Source organism: Trichomycterus rosablanca, chromosome 13, assembly GCF_030014385.1.
Source record: "Trichomycterus rosablanca isolate fTriRos1 chromosome 13, fTriRos1.hap1, whole genome shotgun sequence".
Lineage (NCBI taxonomy): Eukaryota > Metazoa > Chordata > Actinopteri > Siluriformes > Trichomycteridae > Trichomycterus > Trichomycterus rosablanca.
The window spans coordinates 37,293,842-37,313,893 of record NC_086000.1 but is presented as its reverse complement, the minus strand read 5'-3'; the positions used below and the strand labels follow the sequence as shown (position 1 = coordinate 37,313,893).

At 41.7% G+C, this 20,052-nt stretch overlaps 2 protein-coding genes across 2 annotated transcripts in view; one reads left to right on the top strand and one right to left on the bottom strand.

Moving 5' to 3' along the window:
• The window catches only part of rtn4ip1 (reticulon 4 interacting protein 1), an 11,410-nt gene extending 440 nt beyond the window's left edge, over nucleotides 1–10,970 (top strand). The window contains exons 1-9 of the mRNA XM_063007503.1: nucleotides 1–75; nucleotides 674–825; nucleotides 2,260–2,328; nucleotides 3,087–3,211; nucleotides 3,414–3,462; nucleotides 3,684–3,820; nucleotides 4,218–4,401; nucleotides 6,824–6,916; nucleotides 10,606–10,970. The exon at nucleotides 1–75 is cut by the window's left edge and continues 440 nt beyond it. Coding sequence (XP_062863573.1) covers nucleotides 1–75; nucleotides 674–825; nucleotides 2,260–2,328; nucleotides 3,087–3,211; nucleotides 3,414–3,462; nucleotides 3,684–3,820; nucleotides 4,218–4,401; nucleotides 6,824–6,916; nucleotides 10,606–10,728 — 1,007 coding nt within the window. The 3' untranslated portion in view covers nucleotides 10,729–10,970. The remainder of the gene's footprint in view (nucleotides 76–673; nucleotides 826–2,259; nucleotides 2,329–3,086; nucleotides 3,212–3,413; nucleotides 3,463–3,683; nucleotides 3,821–4,217; nucleotides 4,402–6,823; nucleotides 6,917–10,605) is intronic.
• A 1,987-nt stretch (nucleotides 10,971–12,957) lies between these two features.
• Nucleotides 12,958–20,052, bottom strand: part of crybg1a (crystallin beta-gamma domain containing 1a) — a 111,239-nt gene continuing 104,144 nt past the window's right edge. Inside the window, exons 20-22 of the mRNA XM_063006751.1 lie at nucleotides 19,729–19,887; nucleotides 17,942–18,104; nucleotides 12,958–13,724 (exon numbers count right to left, since the gene is read on the bottom strand). Coding sequence (XP_062862821.1) covers nucleotides 13,636–13,724; nucleotides 17,942–18,104; nucleotides 19,729–19,887 — 411 coding nt within the window. The 3' untranslated portion in view covers nucleotides 12,958–13,635. The remainder of the gene's footprint in view (nucleotides 13,725–17,941; nucleotides 18,105–19,728; nucleotides 19,888–20,052) is intronic.

Below are 20,052 nucleotides of genomic sequence, written 5' to 3'. Positions count from 1 at the left end.
TCATACACTACCCAAACGAGGTGATAGTCAAAGTGCACGCAGCTGGAATCAACCCCATTGATGTGAACATGAGAGGTAAGTAAAGCATCAGTGTTTAATGAGGTTCAATTTCTATCCACCACTAACTGTGTGTTTAAGTTCCAGTGCATTTACACAGTTTTATTTGACACACTTATGACTTTGTCTTTTGACTGTGTATTTATAAATATTTTAGATAGATAGATAGATTGATAGATAGATAGATAGATAGATAGATAGATAGATAGATAGATGATAGATAGATAGATAGATAGATAGATAGATAGATGATAGATAGATAGATAGATAGATAGATAGATAGATAGATAGATAGATAGATAGGTAGGATTTGAACGTCATGTTTTACACTTTGGTTACATTCATGACAGAAACGTAGTTACTGCTTACACAAGACTCATCAGTTCAAGTTTTCAATAGCAAACACAGTCATGGACAATTTTGTATCTCCAATTTACCTCACTTGCACGTCTTTAAACTGAGGGAGGAAACCGAAGTTCCCGGAGGAAACCCACACTGACACGGGGAGAACATGCAAACTCCATACAGAAAACAAATGTATTCTGTATACAAATACAAATGGTATTGCTGTACAGTGCAGAAATGTGTCCTCTTTTTTTTTTATTGTATTTTTCAGGTGGTTATGGTGCTGCCACTCTGGCCATGAAGCGCGACCCGTTGAACTTGAACAAGTCGGGCGGGGAGTTCCCGGTGATCCTGGGTCGTGACGTTTCGGGGGTCATCATGGAGTGCGGCCTGGACGTGGCATACTTCAAACCGGGAGACGAGGTAACATGCTCAGGCGAGACATACACTACATTTGAATATGAATACTGTTTATCTGAGGTGCTGGATTATCCCCTATTAATCTTAAGTTTTGCATAAACATCTTATTTAAAATAAAGTAGAAACTATTTAATGTACAGACTCATTTCAAGAGAAAATAATATATACAGAGATTCTTAGTTCAGCTTCATGTACACGTCCCACAGATTTATAAACTGTACTCACAAATTCGTGGGTATAGTCTATAAATCCGTGGGTACAGTTTATAAATCTGTGGGTATAGTCTATAAATCAGTGGGTACAGTTTATAAATCTGTGGGTATAGTCTATAAATTTCATTTTTCATTTTCAGCATTTTAGCAGACGCTTTTATCCAAAGCGACTTACACAATGAGCAATTGAGGGTTAAGGGCCTTGCTCAGGGACCCAACAGTGGCAACTTGGTGGTAGCGGGGCTTGAACCGGCAACCTTCTGTTTACTAGTCCAGTACCTTAACCACTGAGCTATCACTGGCCACTAAATATAAATCAGTGGGTATAGTCTATAAATCTGTGGGTATAGTTTATAAATCTGTGGGTATAGTCTATAAATCAGTGGGTATAGTCTATAAATCCGTGGGTACAGTTTATAAATCTGTGGGTATAGTCTATAAATCCGTGGGTACAGTCTATAAATCCGTGGGTACAGTTTATAAATCTGTGGGTATAGTCTATAAATCCGTGGGTACAGTCTATAAATCCGTGGGTACAGTTTATAAATCAGTGGGTATAGTCTATAAATCAGTGGGTATAGTCTATAAATCCGTGGGTACAGTTTATAAATCTGTGGGTATAGTCTATGAATCCGTGGGTACAGTCTATAAATCAGTGGGTATAGTCTATAAATCAGTGGGTATAGTCTATAAATCCGTGGGTACAGTTTATAAATCTGTGGGTATAGTCTATAAATCAGTGGGTATAGTCTATAAATCCGTGGGTACAGTTTATAAATCTGTGGGTATAGTCTATAAATCCGTGGGTACAGTCTATAAATCCGTGGGTACAGTTTATAAATCTGTGGGTATAGTCTATAAATCCGTGGGTACAGTTTATAAATCTGTGGGTATAGTCTATAAATCCGTGGGTACAGTTTATAAATCCGTGGGTACAGTTTATAAATCTGTGGGACGTGTACATGAAGCTGAACTAAGAATCTCTGTATATACTGTAAATATATATTGTAGATTCTTTGTATTCTGTCACCTCATATTGCTTGTTCTGCATTTTATAAATTACTTTTAAAACATTAAAACATGCTTCAGAAATAAACTTGACCTGTAGCTCTGCATGTGCCGTAGTACCGCTGGACCCCCGAGCTGTTTGGTCAGTCCTGTGGTCTGTTCTGACCCTGTGGACAGTAACTGCATGTTTGTTTGTTCTTGTTTCTTCGTGTTTCAGGTGTGGGCGGCCATCTCTCCGTGGAAGCAGGGCGCCCTGGCGGAGTTTGTGGTGCTCAGCGCTAACGAGGTAATGAAGTCCAATCCGACTTCGCAAAAACTGTCCTTTAATTAAAGTGAATTTATTTTAAAAAATAGCAGAACCACGTCTTTTAATTCTGTTCCTACAAATTATAAATAACCTGAAGGATAGGAAGAACATTACAGGAGAACAAGTAGATTAATATGGGGCCAAGTGGGTCTACAGGGGCCAAGTAGATTAATAGGTGGCCAAGTGGGTCATTCTCAGTTGTCTGAATACTTTTGTCCACACTTACTTGTCTATTTTCTGGAGGTTCCGCAGTTTAGGTCCAGTACCTTGATAACGAGGGCCGGTCACTCACAGTCCAGCGTGTTCAAGATTTTAACCGTATACTGTCCTTAGAACTGCTGCTGGGAACCAGAAGGAACCAAATAAGAAGCAGATTTCTGTATAAACGCCTCTGGAGAACTACAGGTCACCTCCAGTACTGAAAAATAATACATATCTGTGTGAATACCGGCTTTTGGAGTGCGTCTGTGGGAACTTATTGCTCAGACAGGAGAGCATTTAGAAGGCTGGGCACTGATGTTGGACACAAGGATCCCATTGGATGTTCCAGTTCATCCCAGAGAAATTCAGTGGAGTTGAGGTCAGGGTTCCTACACACAGTATGGACCTGGCTATGGGGACAGAGGTCCAGCCATACTGGAAGAATGAACTCAATAGTTTGTTGGGGTGTCCAGATACTTTTGGCTAAATAATGTGTGTAAATGGAACCACTGATCGTGATTGTTTGCACCATCCAGGTCTCACACAAGCCCAAAACCCTGAGCCACTTGGAGGCGGCGTCTGTCCCCTACGTAGCAGCTACGGCCTGGTCGGCTCTGGTCAACACCGGCGGCCTCACCAAAGACAACTGCGCCAAGAAACGGTAACGGCGTTCGCTCCCGTACCCAGTTTTTCATCCAGCACGATCCACACCTGTTAGTTTCATGAATCCAGATCATGACTTTCCAAAACACCACATTAAAATCCTAATAAATAAATGAATAAATATGAGAGTAAAACTGTGTGTGTGTGTGTGTGTGTGTGTGTGTGTGTGTGTGTGTGATAAATGTGCTTTTATGTTCCAGTGTTCTGATCCTGGGGGGTTCAGGAGGGGTCGGAACGTTTGCTATACAGGTAACGTTTATTTACCCGCTGTCCTCTCTTACATTTATTATTTTGGCTCCTAAAAACTGGTTTTGGTGAGTAGGAACACAAACCAGCAGAAACTGTTACTGATATAAAATATTTATATTATTAGGAGACCTTGTAACGTATTGAAGCTGCTGTCGTGGATCTCCACATGGTGATTGTATCACCTGGTTCCAGTACTAACCCACAGCTCTGTGTGTGTGCAGTTGTTGAAGGCGTGGGGCGCTCACGTGACGGTGACGTGTTCCGGCGGTGCCGAGCGCTTGGTGAGGGGTCTGGGAGCCGATGACGTGGTGGATTACACGGCGGGACCTGTGGAGAGAGAACTGCAGAGGCTGGAGAGGTACGTTCAGCTGCACTGACACCTCCATAGTAATGAAGGAATGAGAACACGCGTCCAGGCCACACAGATTCTCCATCATAGATGAACTATGTAGCCAAAAGAATGTGGACACCTGATCATATAGAGAGAGCGCTAGGTTTTCAGACAGACCAAGTGTGTGGTCAGTCACTGATGTTGCTCCTCACCAAACCGCGTCTTTATGGACCTCGCCTTAATGCCGAAACTGAGCCGGGCCTTCCCTAAACTGTTGCCACAACAATGTTAGCTTGTTATTCCTTTTATAAACTACATTTCACTCACCTGTTAGCAATGAGTGTGGCTGAAACGCCTGAACTGAAGTAATAAAAGGGGTGTCGGCTTATTTTTGTGTATTTTCATTTCCCCCCGTCTGTCCCAGGTTCGATCTGGTTCTGGACAACATCGGCGGGGAGACGGAGAAGTGGGCGCTGGCTCTGCTGAAGCCCTGGTCCGGTGCCAAGTACGTCACCCTGGTGACACCGTTCCTGCGCAACACCGACCAGCTCGGCCTCGCCGACGGCATGATGCAGACGGGCGTCACCATAGCGACGAAGGCACTCAAGGTAACAACAACCGTACTTTGACTTTTATTTGATGTCAGACAGGATGAACCTGAGATATTTCATCTTTTATCTGCTCAACTCCATTTCACTTATTAATAAACATCCATTCCTGCATTTCAGGCCTGCAACACGTTCCAAAATAAGTTGGGACGGGGGCAGTTTAGGGCTAATAATGATGTGATTATAAACAGGTGATTGTGATCATGGTTTGGTACAAAAGCAGCATCCAGGAAAGGCTGAGAGTCTCTGATGAGTAAAGATGATCAGAGGATCCAGTTTGTCCACAAATGTGTGAGAAAATGATTGAAATGTTTAAAAACAATGAACCTCAAAGAAAGATTGGAAGGGATTTGCATGTTCTCCCTCTACAGTGCAGAATATCATTAAACCGTTCAAGGAATCAGGAGGAATTTCAGTGTGTAAAGGTCGAGGGTGCGAGCTTAATCTGAACGCTCGTGATCTTCCATCCCTCAGACGGCGCCGCATCAAGAACCTCCACTCAACACTAGCTGATATAACCACATGGGTGAGGGGTTAGTTTATCAAACCTTTATCAAGCACACCCCCATACCATGATACACCCTGGTACTGACACACCCCCATACCATGATACACCCTGGTACTGACACACCCCCATACCATGACAGACCCTGGTACTGACACACCCCCCATACCATGATACACCCTGGTACTGACACACCCCCTGTCATGGTATGGGGGTGTGTCAGTACCCTTGGTAAAGGTCATTTCCTCTTCTGTGATGCAGCATTAATACAGAAAAGTACATTGAGATCTTAGAGCAACATGTGCTGCCTTCAAGACGTCGTCTTTTCCAGGGACGTCCAGCATTTTTCAACGAGACGATGCAAACCCACCTGCTGCACACATTACAAAGGCGTGACTGCGGAAGAAGAGGGTACGGGTACTGGACCGGCCTGCCTGCAGTCCTGACCTGTCCCCAATAGAGAACGTGTGGAGAATTTTGACCTTAAGACGTGTTTGCAGAAAGAACGAGACAAAATAAAAGCTGAAACACTAAATCACTGGTGAAAAGGAACGGCGACGGTACAAAGTGGTAAATGCTTTACCGTCCCAACTTTTTTTGGAATGTGTTGCAGGCCTGAAATGCAGGAATGGATGTTTATTAATAAATGAAATGAAGTTGAGCAGATAAAACATGAAATATCTCAAACGAACTTGGAAAGAAATGTGCTCTTTACTGCCGGCACCGCACAGTGTCCTGCCCACATTCTGTCATAGTAAACCTGTGGGTTCTGAGAGTGGCATCAGGAAGGGCATCCGGCGTAAACACCGAGTCTGGTATGAGGAGCAGATCCGTTTTGGTGATGCCTAAATAAAAGAATGTGTATTTAATTGAATTTTTTATGATTTATTTGTTACTTAATGACACGTTCTGGGCGTCGGCGGGACAATAGTAGTTGAAAAGCGGTGAAGCGTTCAGCCTTTGTTTAGAAGGTCACACTTTTGCATAGGTGTTGCATGTTGTTCAGATGTGACGGGATGTGTGCTGAGGTTTTAGTTCCAAAACCCTGCTCTCCTCTCCACACACACACACTCACAAGCGCACACACACTCACACGCACACACTCACACGCACACACACACTTTTGTATCTACGGAAGATGAAATGCAGATGCACCGACTTGCAGCTCTTCTGTGGCTGCGGATGTCGAGTTTTTCCCCCTCAGTTCCCTCGTCAAAGCCTCCTCTTTCTCTTAGCTCACGTAAAAGCTCGCTCGACTGTGAACAGAAGCACCTGGTGGAGATTGATGTGCATTAATTATCCAACAAAAATCAGAGACGTGCACAGAAGTGGCTACATCCAGTCAAACACAAACAGATCAAATCAAAAACGTGTGGTTGAACAATTAACATTCACTCACTGTTTGTTTTACCACCACTGTGTCCTGGTCAGGGTCGCAGTGGGTGCAATCCACTGGCTGAAAGGACGGAAACACCCCCGATCGCCAGTCACACCTAGGGACAATTTATGATCTTCAATTTCCCTGACTGCACGTCTTTGTACTGTGTTGAGGAAACCCACACAGACACGGGGAGAACATGAAAACTCCACACAGAAAGGACCCGGACCGCTCCGCCTGGGAATCGAACCCAGGACCTTCTTGCTCGACCCAGCGTGTCGCCCTGAAGCGATCAGTGAGGTCAGGGCAGGGCAGGGCAGGGCAGGACGGCACAGCGGCGCATGGATTGTTTTATAATTCAATATTAATTATCTATACTGAGACAAAACGATCATTCATAATTAATTACTGGACACGTGTGCACATCTGCACAGATGTGTGACGTTATTAAGACTATACACACAGCCAAAACAGGTGATAATGGACTAGGATTGATTGAATTAGCTGCTCTGATGTGTTTGTCCTGTTGTGTCTGGCAGCATTTAGCTAAAGGGGTTCATTACCGGTGGGGATTCTTCACCCCGAGCGGCCCTGCGCTGGACGAGATCAGTGAAGTAGTGGACGCAGGAAAGGTAAAACGTTTCTGACAGTCTTACCCACAGCCTAAAGAGCATCACAACTCACATACACAGACATAAGCGTTCTGTTTTTTATAAGGTTAAAGGGTTTATTAGTGCTGCGCTCTCAGTTTTTAATAATACTTCAGATTAAAAAAAAACAACAAGAGACCTTAAAATGGGGATAAGCCCCAAACGGTCCATCACGTGTGGAACTGAAAACGAGAGGGTCTGTGGCCTTTTATTTTTATCAGACCACATCCGCCACACTTTGTTGTGTGTATTTTGTTTGGGCGTAGTATTGTGTGTGTAGTGTGTATTATGTATGCATATTTAGTGTGTGTTTCTGTATATGTGCAAGCAAGTGTGTATGTTTGTATAGTGTGTGTTGTTTGTATAGTGTGTTTTGTGTGTATTGTATGTATATTGCATGTGTTAAGTGTGTTTGTACAGTATGTGTACAGTATAATGTGTTTGTGGTGTGTATTAAGTTATTGTGTGTTTTTGTGTATTTTGTGTGTATGTATATTGTGTATTTTGTCTGCACGTGTGTGCAATAGTGTATGTTTGTATATTGTGTGTGTATTGTTTGTATAAGTGTCTGTATAGTGTTTTGTGTGTGTTGTTTGTATACTGTGTGTGGTGTTTGTATAGTGTGTTTGTATAGTGTTTTGTGTGTGTTGTTTGTATACTGTGTGTGTTGTTTGTATAGTGTGTTTATATAGTGTTTTGTGTGTGTTGTTTGTATACTGTGTGTGGTGTTTGTATAGTGTGTTTGTATAGTGTTTTGTGTGTGTTGTTTGTATACTGTGTGTGTTGTTTGTATAGTGTGTTTGTATAGTGTTTTGTGTGTGTTGTTTGTATACTGTGTGTGTTGTTTGTATAGTGTGTTTGTATAGTGTTTTGTGTGTGTTGTTTGTATACTGTGTGTGTTGTTTGTATACGGTGTTTGTGTAGTGTATTTTGTCTGTGTGTGTGTATGGTTTGTATAGTGTATGTTTGTATACTGTGTGTAGAGTGTTTATATAGTGTGTTTTGTGTGTGTTGTTTGTATACTGTGTGTGTGTTGTTTGTATAGTGTTTTGTGTGTGTTGTTTGTATACTGTGTGTGTTGTTTGTATAGTGTGTTTGTATAGTGTTTTGTGTGTGTTGTTTGTATACTGTGTGTGGTGTTTGTATAGTGTGTTTGTATAGTGTTTTGTGTGTGTTGTTTGTATACTGTGTGTGGTGTTTGTATAGTGTGTTTGTATAGTGTTTTGTGTGTGTTGTTTGTATACTGTGTGTGTTGTTTGTATAGTGTGTTTGTATAGTGTTTTGTGTGTGTTGTTTGTATACTGTGTGTGTTGTTTGTATACGGTGTTTGTGTAGTGTATTTTGTCTGTGTGTGTGTATGGTTTGTATAGTGTATGTTTGTATACTGTGTGTAGAGTGTTTATATAGTGTGTTTTGTGTGTGTTGTTTTGTGTGTGTTGTTTGTATACTGTGTGTGTGTTGTTTGTATAGTGTGTTTGTATAGTGTTTTGTGTGTGTTGTTTGTATACTGTGTGTGTTGTTTGTATACGGTGTTTGTGTAGTGTATTTTGTCTGTGTGTGTGTATGGTTTGTATAGTGTATGTTTGTATACTGTGTGTAGAGTGTTTATATAGTGTGTTTTGTGTGTGTTGTTTGTGTACTGTGTGTGTGTTGTTTGTATAGTGTGTTTGTATAGTGTTTTGTGTGTGTTGTTTGTATACTGTGTGTGTTGTTTGTATAGTGTGTTTGTATAGTGTTTTGTGTGTGTTGTTTGTATACTGTGTGTGTTGTTTGTATACTGTGTGTGTTGTTTGTATAGTGTGTTTGTATAGTGTTTTGTGTGTGTTGTTTGTATACTGTGTGTGTTGTTTGTATAGTGTGTTTGTATAGTGTTTTGTGTGTGTTGTTTGTATACTGTGTGTGGTTTGTATACTGTGTGTGTTGTTTGTATAGTGTGTTTGTATAGTGTTTTGTGTGTGTTGTTTGTATACTGTGTGTGTTGTTTGTATAGTGTGTTTGTATAGTGTTTTGTGTGTGTTGTTTGTATACTGTGTGTGTTGTTTGTATAGTGTGTTTGTATAGTGTTTTGTGTGTGTTGTTTGTATACTGTGTGTGTTGTTTGTATACTGTGTGTGTTGTTTGTATAGTGTGTTTGTATAGTGTTTTGTGTGTGTTGTTTGTATACTGTGTGTGTTGTTTGTATAGTGTGTTTGTATAGTGTTTTGTGTGTGTTGTTTGTATACTGTGTGTGTTGTTTGTATACTGTGTGTGTTGTTTGTATAGTGTGTTTGTATAGTGTTTTGTGTGTGTTGTTTGTATACTGTGTGTGTTGTTTGTATAGTGTGTTTGTATAGTGTTTTGTGTCTGTTGTTTGTATACTGTGTGTGTTGTTTGTATACGGTGTTTGTGTAGTGTATTTTGTCTGTGTGTGTATGGTTTGTATAGTGTATGTTTGTATACTGTGTGTAGTGTTTATATAGTGTGTTTTGTGTGTGTTGTTTTACGGTGTATGTTATGTGTGTGTATTGTGTTATTGTGGGAGTAGTATGTGTTTGTGTGTTGTGAATGTGTGCAGTGTCTGTTGTTTGTGTAAGTAGTATGTGTGTGAAATCTGTGTGTGTGGTGTGTATTAAGTTGTTTTGTGTGTTTTTGTGTATTTTGTGTGTATGTATATTTAGTGTGCATTTTGTCTGCATGTGTGTATGGATTGTATACTGTGTATAGTGTGTATTGTGTGTATGCTGTGTGTAGTGTATGTATAAGGGTGTGTGTTTGTATACTGTGTATAGTGTGTATTGTGTGTATGCTGTGTGTAGTGTATGTATAAGGGAGTGTTTGTATAGTGTGTTTTGTGTGTATTGTTTGTATTCTGTGTGTGTAGTGTATGGATAAGGGTGTGTGTTTGTATACTGTGTATAGTGTGTTTTGTGTGTTGTTTGTATACTGCATGTGTTAAGTGTTTGTACAGTATGTGTACAGTATGTGTACAGTATAATGTGTGTTTGTGGTTTGTATTACGCATACGAGTGTCGTGTGAGTATGCACGTATAGTGTGTATTCTTCTTCCTGTGTATGTACAGTATGTGTGTGTTGTGTAATTGTGGGTTTTTGTGAATTTTGTATGTATTCTGTTTGTGCGTAGTTGTGTATTTTGTGTGTATGTGTGTGTATTGTTTGTATATGGTTTGTATAGTGTATGTTTGTATACTGTGTGTAGTGTGTGTGTGTTGTGTTATTGTAGGCATAGTATGTGTTTGTTTTGTGTGTGTATTGTGAATGTGTGTAGTGTCTGTTGTTTGTGCATGTAGTGTGTTAATTTTTTATTGTGTGCATTGTTTGTTCATAGCAATGTGTGCATTGTATGTTATCTGTATTGTGTGTATGCATATAGTGTGTATGTTGCATGTGTGTTTGTATAATGTGTGTGTATTGTGGGTATAGTATCTGTATTGTTTGTGTGTAGTGTGTGTAAAGTTTGTATATAGTGTGTGTGCAGTATGTGTGTGTATTGTGTTATTGTGGGTATAGTATCTGTATTGTTTGTGTGTATGTGTGTGTGCTTGTGTTGTGTATGTGAAGTGCGTGTACAGTGTGTGTGTGAGGTGATAAACTCTCTCTCTCTTTCTCTCTCTCTCTCTCTGTGTGTGTGTGTGTGTGTGTGTGTGTGTGTGTGTGTGTGTGTGTGTGTGTAGATCAAGGCCGTGGTGGAGGAGACCTTCTCTTTCTCTCAGGTTCCTCAGGCTTTCCAGAAAGTGGAGGGCGGCCACGCCCGAGGCAAGACTGTAGTAACCATTGCCAAGGAGCAGGATGAGTGACCGTAGCGACCAGCGCGGATGGAACCCGAGACCTGCGGTCACGTTTTATGGACACAAATTAAAACCTTGACGGTTTAAGATAAACGTTTAGTGCAGAACTACAGAGGAAAGATGTCGGACTGAAACTCCAGCACCGTGTGAGCACTTTGTGTTTTTAGGGAAGATTCTGTGGGTACAGGTTTAACATCAATGTGTTGATTAAAATAATCACTTTATTCAAATAAATAATCTCATGTAAATAAGTGCTAGTGTTTCCTCTGTAGCTCTGTAACCTCGCCCACTCACTGACGCACCGGATTTTCTCTTCGCTCGTTATGTACTTTAGGCTGAAAGGTCACCGCGTACTTTCAGAGCTGTAAAAACGTCATTATGTAATGTCTAGCATTCTTTTTATTCTAACACCTCGTCTGCTCTGTGCTCACACGTCAAAAGTTTGAAGCGAAAGTCCACGTGTCCATGTTTTTGTTTTTCAGACTATTACTGTTAGTATTGTGGAAATATTTGGAGAACGTAAGAGGCGCCGGGCAGCATTAAGAGGTCAGTGTTGATAATAAGGAGCGTCTGGGATTCCTGACACGTCGTTCTTGTGCCGACATTTTAGGCCAGTAAATTCCTGTGTGATGCCTTAAGCCCCACAGCGACGCAGCATCGAATTCTGCTGCCATCCTGCATCATTCAACACGAAAACAGACACGCTAGAACAAATCGTAGAACCACTAACATCCACCTCTACATTTAGCCTCTAGGGGTCAGTGTTTGATATATTTATTAGGATTGTAACGTCATGTTTTACTCACTTTGGTTACACTCATGACTGTACAGGTAGTTACTGCTTACACAAGATTTATCAGTTCAAGTTTAATATCAAACACAGTCATGGACAATTCAGTGTCTCCAATTCACCTCACTTGCACGTCTTTGTACTGTGGGAGGAAACCCACACAGACACGGGGAGAACATGCAAACTCCACACAGAAAGGACCCGGACCGCTCCACCTGGGAACTGAACCCAGGACCCTTATGCTGTGAGGTGATAGTGCTACCCACCGAGTCACCCATGAGGTTCAGTGTAGTCCAACAATGCTGTCATATACAATGGTAATTTAAAAACTCGACGTCAGTCGGTTCTGGGAGTGGCGTCGAGTTTTAAAGACGTTGAGTTTCGAGGTATTTTTTCCCCATAAGGATGTTTGGGGAACCTGTTAATGCGTCCATGGTCCCGTGGAGCTGCAGATATTTTAGTCTCATGTAAAATAATGAGGTTGTTTTTGACACTTAAACACTGAAAATAACACAAATATAATATAAACACTGAAATACAATAAAAGCTGCACTTTAGTTTTACTTCTTTATTGTTTCCTGACGCTTCTTAATTAGTGGAGGAACTTATGAGCAGTAATAATGAAGAGAAGTTTAGTGCTCCTGTCTCCTTCTTTTACTACATTAAACCACGTTAAGCTTTATTTAGACTCTGGGAGAAGCTGATTCTGATTCTCAGCGTTTCTCAGAAGCTGGAGCTGTAACACAAGTTTAAAAGTGAAACAGGGAGGAGAATCCAGATAATCACAGATACATGTGGAGCTGTAACCCTGGATCTGACGCTTATTCCACACTGATGCAGATTCAGCTCAGATTCACACGCTGATCAGGTTTTACCGCTCGAGTCGAGCGCTGAACAAAGCGGCAGTCTGACACACGTCGAGTTTAAGGTAAACGTTTAAGATTTTGAGTTTAGGGGACGTTGAGTTACAAGGTACATCTGTAATCTGCATCAGTGACTATAATCTCAACACAATCTGTACTGAGACGAGAACAGAAAATGAATCCTAACCCCTTCTAACACATGCCAGTAAGTGGCTTTACTTTTCACTGGTTTGCTCCAGATGTGTTGTAATCTGTTCCGTGCTAATAACGCTGCAATTCAACAACTGCACATCAGACGGTCAGCAAACTGGTTTTTTTTTTGTTTTTTTGTTCTTGCCCTTTCCTGCCTCGACCCCTCTATTTACCCAGGCCTGAGACCAGCACTGACAGCGCACTGATGGTATCTGTGTCCTTCACTATGGCTAGGTTTACAAAACATGACCATATAAAGAGAAATACACATCGCTCGGTCTCAGCTAGATGCGTGCAATTAGCATGTTCTCACTTCTGCTTGTGGTTGTCATGGTAATGAGGAACTTCACACGAGAGCAGTCGAGTACTTCTGAATCAGAAACGATCACGAGAAACGGTCAAATATTTTATTCTTAATACGACGGCAGTTATGTTACAGCTGCTGAAGATAAAGAGATAAAGTGAGGCAGATAAAGGCAGATGAAGTGAGGCAGAAAAAGACAGTGAGGCAGATAAAGACAAATTGAGGCAGAAAAAGACAAAGTGGGGCAGATAAAGTAAGGCAAATAGACAGATAAAGTGAGACAGATAAAGGCAGATAAAGTGAGACAGATAAAGGCAGATAAAGTGAGACAGATAAAGGCAGATAAAGTAAAGCGGATAATGAGAGGCAGATAAAGTAAGGCAGATAAAGAGACAGATAAAGTAAAGTGGATAATGAGAGGCAGATAAAGTGAGGCAGACAAAGTAAGGCACTTTAAAGAGAAGAATTTTGGGGGTCATGGGGGGGTAATTCTTTACAACACCTCGTGTTAACACTGTATAATTGCATAGATCACTGCTTTCATAAACGCAGTTCATAATCTTCAACCGAAGCGCCAGTTCAGTCTCTGATACGCAGCGTCCGAGTGCCACCCGCGGGCATCTTCACACACTTGACAGTCCTGGTGCGTCTGAGAAGAAAACTCATCTTTAGTGAGTCTGAAAACCAGTTCAGCTCAGAAGTCCTGGGCCTCCCGGTGGAGCTGCGCCACACGGCCCACCGCTGTACGGACGAGCTCCGCGCTGCTGTTAGAGAATCTCCACCGTCCACCTCTGGTTGGGTTTTCTCTCGTCGAACGCGTTCAGGATCACCAGGTTCTTATCGTACTGCTGCCCACCTGGAAGAGAGGAGCATCATCTTTAATTCTAATAATTCTGTTACTGATTTACGCTGCAGAAGAATAAATGTCATTAAAATCAGGAATGTATAACAGCTGCTTAGGTGAAAAACACATCTGGAAGGTGGTCACATAAATAGGGATTAAACTGCCCATGTTTCGCTCACTTTTGTTTGAGTAAAACACACCTATTAAATATAAGTAAATAAATAGAGTCCACAGTTGCTCATTGCTGTATTATTAATACTAGAAATAAGATAAGATTCCTTTATTGAGCCACACGAGGGAAATTCAGAGTAAATACAGTTAGTGTAAATATAATAAAGACAGAATAAAATAATTGTTTAAAATTATTTCTGCATTTTCTCCCAATTTATCGTAGTCAGTCTGTCTTCCGCTGCTGGTGGATCCCTGATTGTAGTCGAGGTGGGTATATCGCTGCTCACGCCTCCTCCGGAACCCTTTTTGACCCATGCATTCTGCACAGGCACCTCTCTATCTGCCAATCAGGGTCCTCACACAGCGTTTGAAGACCCCCACCCACGTAGTCCGGTCATCCCTCCCTGCAGGCACTGCCAATTATGCCCGCTAGATGGCGCCCAGCCGACCGGTGGCAACGCCGCGTCTCGAACCGAGGAGTTCAGAATCTCAGTGCTGGTGTGCTAGAGGAATATCCCGCTGTGCCACCTGGGCGCCCATAAAATAAGATTATTGACTGTATATTAGCAATTACTATTATACATGTTGTATATATGTTGTTATGTATGCAGTCTGATGGCAGTGGGCACAAAAGAACATCTGAAGCTTGCTTTTGGGTGGGATGAGGTTATGACTAAATGAACTGCCCAGTCAGTTCTTATAACCCTCCAGGTTCTTATATTGTACACTTCAGATGCTTATAACGTTCGAAGTTCCTCATTAATTCCTCGTTCCTTCGTTGTTATGAGGTTTCAGCGCCTTCTGTGCACACTTGGTGTAACAACAGGGCCTGAACAAACCCTTACACATGCAAATTCCTATAAAGTGACGACGTCCTCTATACGTTAGGCTTATTTTCACCCAGGGTGTGGTCAGCTCACAGCAGCGTAGTTTGATTGTTATCACATAAAGGACTGAGATCATAATGTAAAATTTGTACTCGATTTCTTTGGGTCATTGTTACGATGCTGACATCGAAATGTTTGTCTGAAGGCACCACATGTAGGGCACCAGTTCATAAAGTTTAGCACATGGGTGTATTCTGAAACGTATAATAATCATGGTGTTAAATAAGTAGGTTTAGATGTGGCATTGTTCCACCAATATTTTTTTTAGAGTGACCCCCCAGGTATTAACAAAGATTGTGATAAATAAAGGGTTGTCCAATAGATTTGGGGTTTACAATTGAATTAAGATGCCTGATTTTAGGGGTTAGTGAAGGTAGGTGATTTTTGATGTATTTATGCAGCATCTTTATAAGAATAAACTTAAACTAGACATGCATGTGTTGCCTGGTTCTCCTCAGTCTTTGTTTTATTTATCTCTCTCATTTGATCATTTTCCTTTTATCTCCCCTCACTTTTTCTTTCCTGTACTAGTATTTAAGCTTCACTCTTTTTTTTCCTCTTGTATCTTTCATCAGTTTGTGAGAAAACTTTTCAGTCCTAATGTTTTCCCAGTCTCTCTTTACATCTTTTTTTAGCCCCTTTAAAAGGAGGCACTAGTCTCTCCTGTAGGTAATGGAGACCTGCTGCAGGTATGGGTATGGCCCAAGATTAAACCAGGGCTCACTGGCAGTTAAGGTGTTAATCCCAGCTCCAATAGTTTATATTAACGTTTCTGCAGCTAAAAGTGAATGATCCAGACCCCAAACTAGTGTTTAAAGTAGAAATATAACATTATTACTGTAATAATTAGATTTAATAAGCTTTAAATAAACACAGTCGCGCTGCCCCTGTTAATAATATAATGGATGTGCATGCAGTACCGCCCGCAGCCACCAGGTGTCTCCAGTTCATTCCTAATTAGAGTCGGTGTGAGTAATGAAGATAAAAGCGCGTTTATTGTTTTATATAAAACAAGTTTGTTCCTGTTTAACTGTTTATTAATTCATCTTTATTAAAGAACCTGACAGATCCTGTCCTCACCCTCCTACAACAGGGGGTTTAATAGGAGCTGAAACAGCAGAACATGGATGGACTGAGACCTTGAACACTGAAACCAGAGTAGCTGAAAACGCCTCAAATAAAGAGCCGATAATAAACAAGCACTGAAGCTAAAATCACACAGAATCAGTGAAATTAATACAGGGTTCAGTTTTTATTTATATTATACATTTATTTTATTAATATTCGGTTCTCTAACTGTGTTCTCTGAATACTTTTATTTTAATCTTGATCTATAATCTGGGATCTGTTCATATTAATGGTTGTACTGGGACAAATACAGAGTCAGTATTGGAAACTGTATTAATGGTCATACTGGGATAAATACAGGGCCAGGATTAGGATCTGGTTCTATTATTGGTCATGCTGAGATGAAGTACTGGGACAGAACTGGGAACTGGTTATATTAATGGCTGTGTGAAGTACAGGGTCAGGACTGGGAACTGGTTCTATTATTGGTCATACTGAGACAAAGTAGAGGGTCAGTACTGGGAACTGGGATCTGGATATATCAATGGCCATGCTGGTGGGACATACAGGATCAGAATTGGGAACTGGAATCTGGTTCTATTAATGATCATACTGGGATAAATCAAGGGTCAGTATTGGAAACTGTTTGTATTAATGGTCATACTGGGATAAACACAGTCAGAATTGGAAACTGTTTACATTATTGGTCATACTGGGGTAAAGTACAGGATCAGGATTAGGAACTGGTTCTATTATTGGCCATGCTGAGATGAAGTACTGGGTCAGGCCTGGGAACTGGTTATATAAAAAGTTATACTGGGAGGAAATACAGGATTAGGATTGGGAACTGGGACCTGGTTAAATTAATGGCTGTGTGTGAAGTACAGAATCAGAACTGGGAACTGGTTATATTTATGGTCATACTGGGATGGAGTACAGGATCAGAACTGGGAACTATTCATATTAATAGTCATACTGGGATAAGTACAGGGTCAGGATTAGGATCAGGTTCTATTAATGGTCAAAGTGGGGGGAAGTACAGGGTCAGATTCTATTATTGGTCATGCTGAGATGAAGTACTGGGTCAGGACTGGGAACTGGTTCTATTAATGATCATACTGGGAAAACGTACAGGATCAGGATTGAGAACTGGGACCTGGTTCTATTAATGGTCATACTGGGAAAAAGTACATGGTCAGAACTGGGAACTGTGTATAGTAATAGTCGTACTGAGACAAAGTATCAGAATCAGAATCGGGAACTGGTTATATTAATGGTCATACTGGGATGGAGTACAGGATCAAGATTAGGAACTGGGATCTGTTTATTTTAATGGTTATACTGTGTGATGTGCAGGATTAGAAACTGGGATGTAGTTCTATTAATGGTCATACTGGGAAAAATTCATGATCAGAACTGGGAACTGTGTGCAATAATACGGGATCAGGATTTGGAACTGGTTGTATTACTTGTCATACTGGGAATAATTAACTGGGAACTGGGACATGGTTCAGGTTAGCGTGTGCGTGATCTGGGCAGGGCGGGGAGGGAATGCTGTCTCAACAGGTTGGCGTAACATCTTACAGGGAGGTACGAGTGTGAGGCGTGGTGTGAACCTGTTACTGTCAACACACCAACGCACCAGTACAACAGGGTGTGTTTACTGTCTCACACACACACACACACACACACACACACACACACACACACACACGGCTGCATGTGGAAGCTCATCCTCAGTCTGTTTCCCAAACATGCCCGAGTCAAGCCTGGCATTTTTACAGGCATGTACCTGGCATCAGAGGTTCAGATCCTCTTACCTAAACCTACTTATACAATCCAAACTTCTATTTGTGGGTGCTGCACTGCTCCAGGAAAGTAGGTTCAATCTTTGCCTCCAGTCAGTTGAAGGGGTTTTGCAGTGAAATTTGGGGTTCCCTTCATCATTTTAATTATGCCAGTTGGTGGATTGGCTCCCTCCAGTTGCCCCTACACGCTAATGTGTGATGCCTGGTGTTTCCAGCAAGGCTTTAGACCCTGGTCAGGATTAATACCTTACCCTACAACACCCAACACATACGTATATCAATATAACAAACTAACCTTTGACCTCCAGAACCAGGTCGGGTTGGAGGTTGGAGCGGACGAGGCCCTCGGCCGTGATGTTCCAGAACTGACTCTCCTGTCCGGGCTCGGGGGAGATGTTTATACGACTGCCCACCATCAGCATCCCTCCTGAAGGCTCTACACAGCACTCCTCGATTAACTGTTCACACACACACACACACACACACACACACACACACACACACACACACACACACACACACACACAGAGAGAGAGCGAGTCAGTGCCACACCTACACCTCAGCTCCATACAGACAGCCCATGTGCAGCAACGAGCAGAACTGGTAACTGTTTATATTAGTGGCCATACTGGTGTGACGTACAGGATCAGATTCGGGATCTGGTTCCATTAATGATCATACTGGGAAAACGTACAGGACCAGGATTGGGGACTGGGATATGGTTATATTAATAGTCTGGGGCAAAGTACAGGGTCAGAACTGGAAACTATTCATATTAATGGTCATACTGGGAGGAAATACAGTATCAGGACTGAAATCTGGGATCTGGTTATAATAATGGTCATGCTGATGTGACATACAGGGTCAATATTGGAAACTGGTTCTATTAACGGTCATACTGGGAGGAACTACAGGATCTGGTTATATTAATGGTCATACTGGGAGGAAATACAGGATCTGGTTCTATTAATGGTCATGCTGGGAGGAAATACAGGATCTGGTTATATTAATGGTCATACTGGGAGGAAATACAGGATCTGGTTCTATTAATGGTCATGCTGGGAGGAAATACAGGATCTTGTTATATTAATGGTCATACTGGGGCGAAGTACAGGATCGGGATTGGGAACTGGGAGCTGGTGTAAAGTACAGGGTCAGTATTGGGAACTGTTTATATTAATGGTCATACTGGGACAAAGTAGAGGATCAGGATTTGGAACTGGTTATATTCATGGTCATACTGGTGTGAAGTATAGGATCAGGATTTGGAACTGGTTATATTCATGGTCATACTGGTGTGAAGTACAGGATCAGGACTGGGATCTGGTTCTATTAATGGTCATACTGGTGTGAACTACAGGGTCAGGACTGGGAAATGTTTATATTAACGGTCATACTGGAAAGTACAGAGTCAGAACTGGGAACTGTTTATATGAATGGTCAGACTGGGGTGAAGTACAGGATGAGGACTGGGATCTGGTTCTATTACTGGTCATTAATGGTCATACTGGGGCGAAGTACAGGATCGGGATTGGGAACTGGGAGCTGGTGTAAAGTACAGGGTCATTATTGGGAACTGTTTATATTAATGGTCATACTGGGACAAAGTACAGGATGAGGACTGAGATCTGGATCTATTAATGGTCATTAATGGTCATACTGGTGTGAAGTACAGGGTCAGTATTGGGAACTGTTTATATTAATGGTCATACTGGGACAAAGTAGAGGATCAGGATTTGGATCTGGTTCTATTACTGGTCATTAATGGTCAGACTGGGGTGATGTACAGGATGAGGACTGGGAACTGTTTAAACACACAAAACCATTAGCAGCTATAACGACATTCACTTGCTCTCCTGAAAAACATTTTGGAGTGTGTCTGTGGGAATTTGTGGCTATTTAAATGCATCAAAATTGTATTTGTGAGGTCAGGCTCACAAGCAATGTTTAAAATGTGTTGAGGTCAGGGCTATGTGCAGGTCAAACCATGTTTTAACCCTGCTTTGTGCACACACACACACACACACACACACACACACACACACACACACACACACACACACACAGTGTAGGAGTGTTCACCTTGCAGTGCAGCTGTCCATTCTGGTAAAGCCAGACCTGCTCGTCTCCACCGTTCTCCTCCAGGACCTGAACCCTCACCAGCTTGAGGTCCTCGAGAGAGCCGTACAGGGACATCACACACCCCGTCTCAGCACTGCGCAGGCGGAAATACACCGGCTTCTGCTCACACACACACACACACACACACACACACACACACACACACACACGTTATATATTTATTTGATGTCAGACAGGATGAACCTGAGATATTTCATGTTATATCTGCTCAACTTCATTTCATTTATTAATAAACATCCATTCCTGCATTTCAGGCCTGCAACA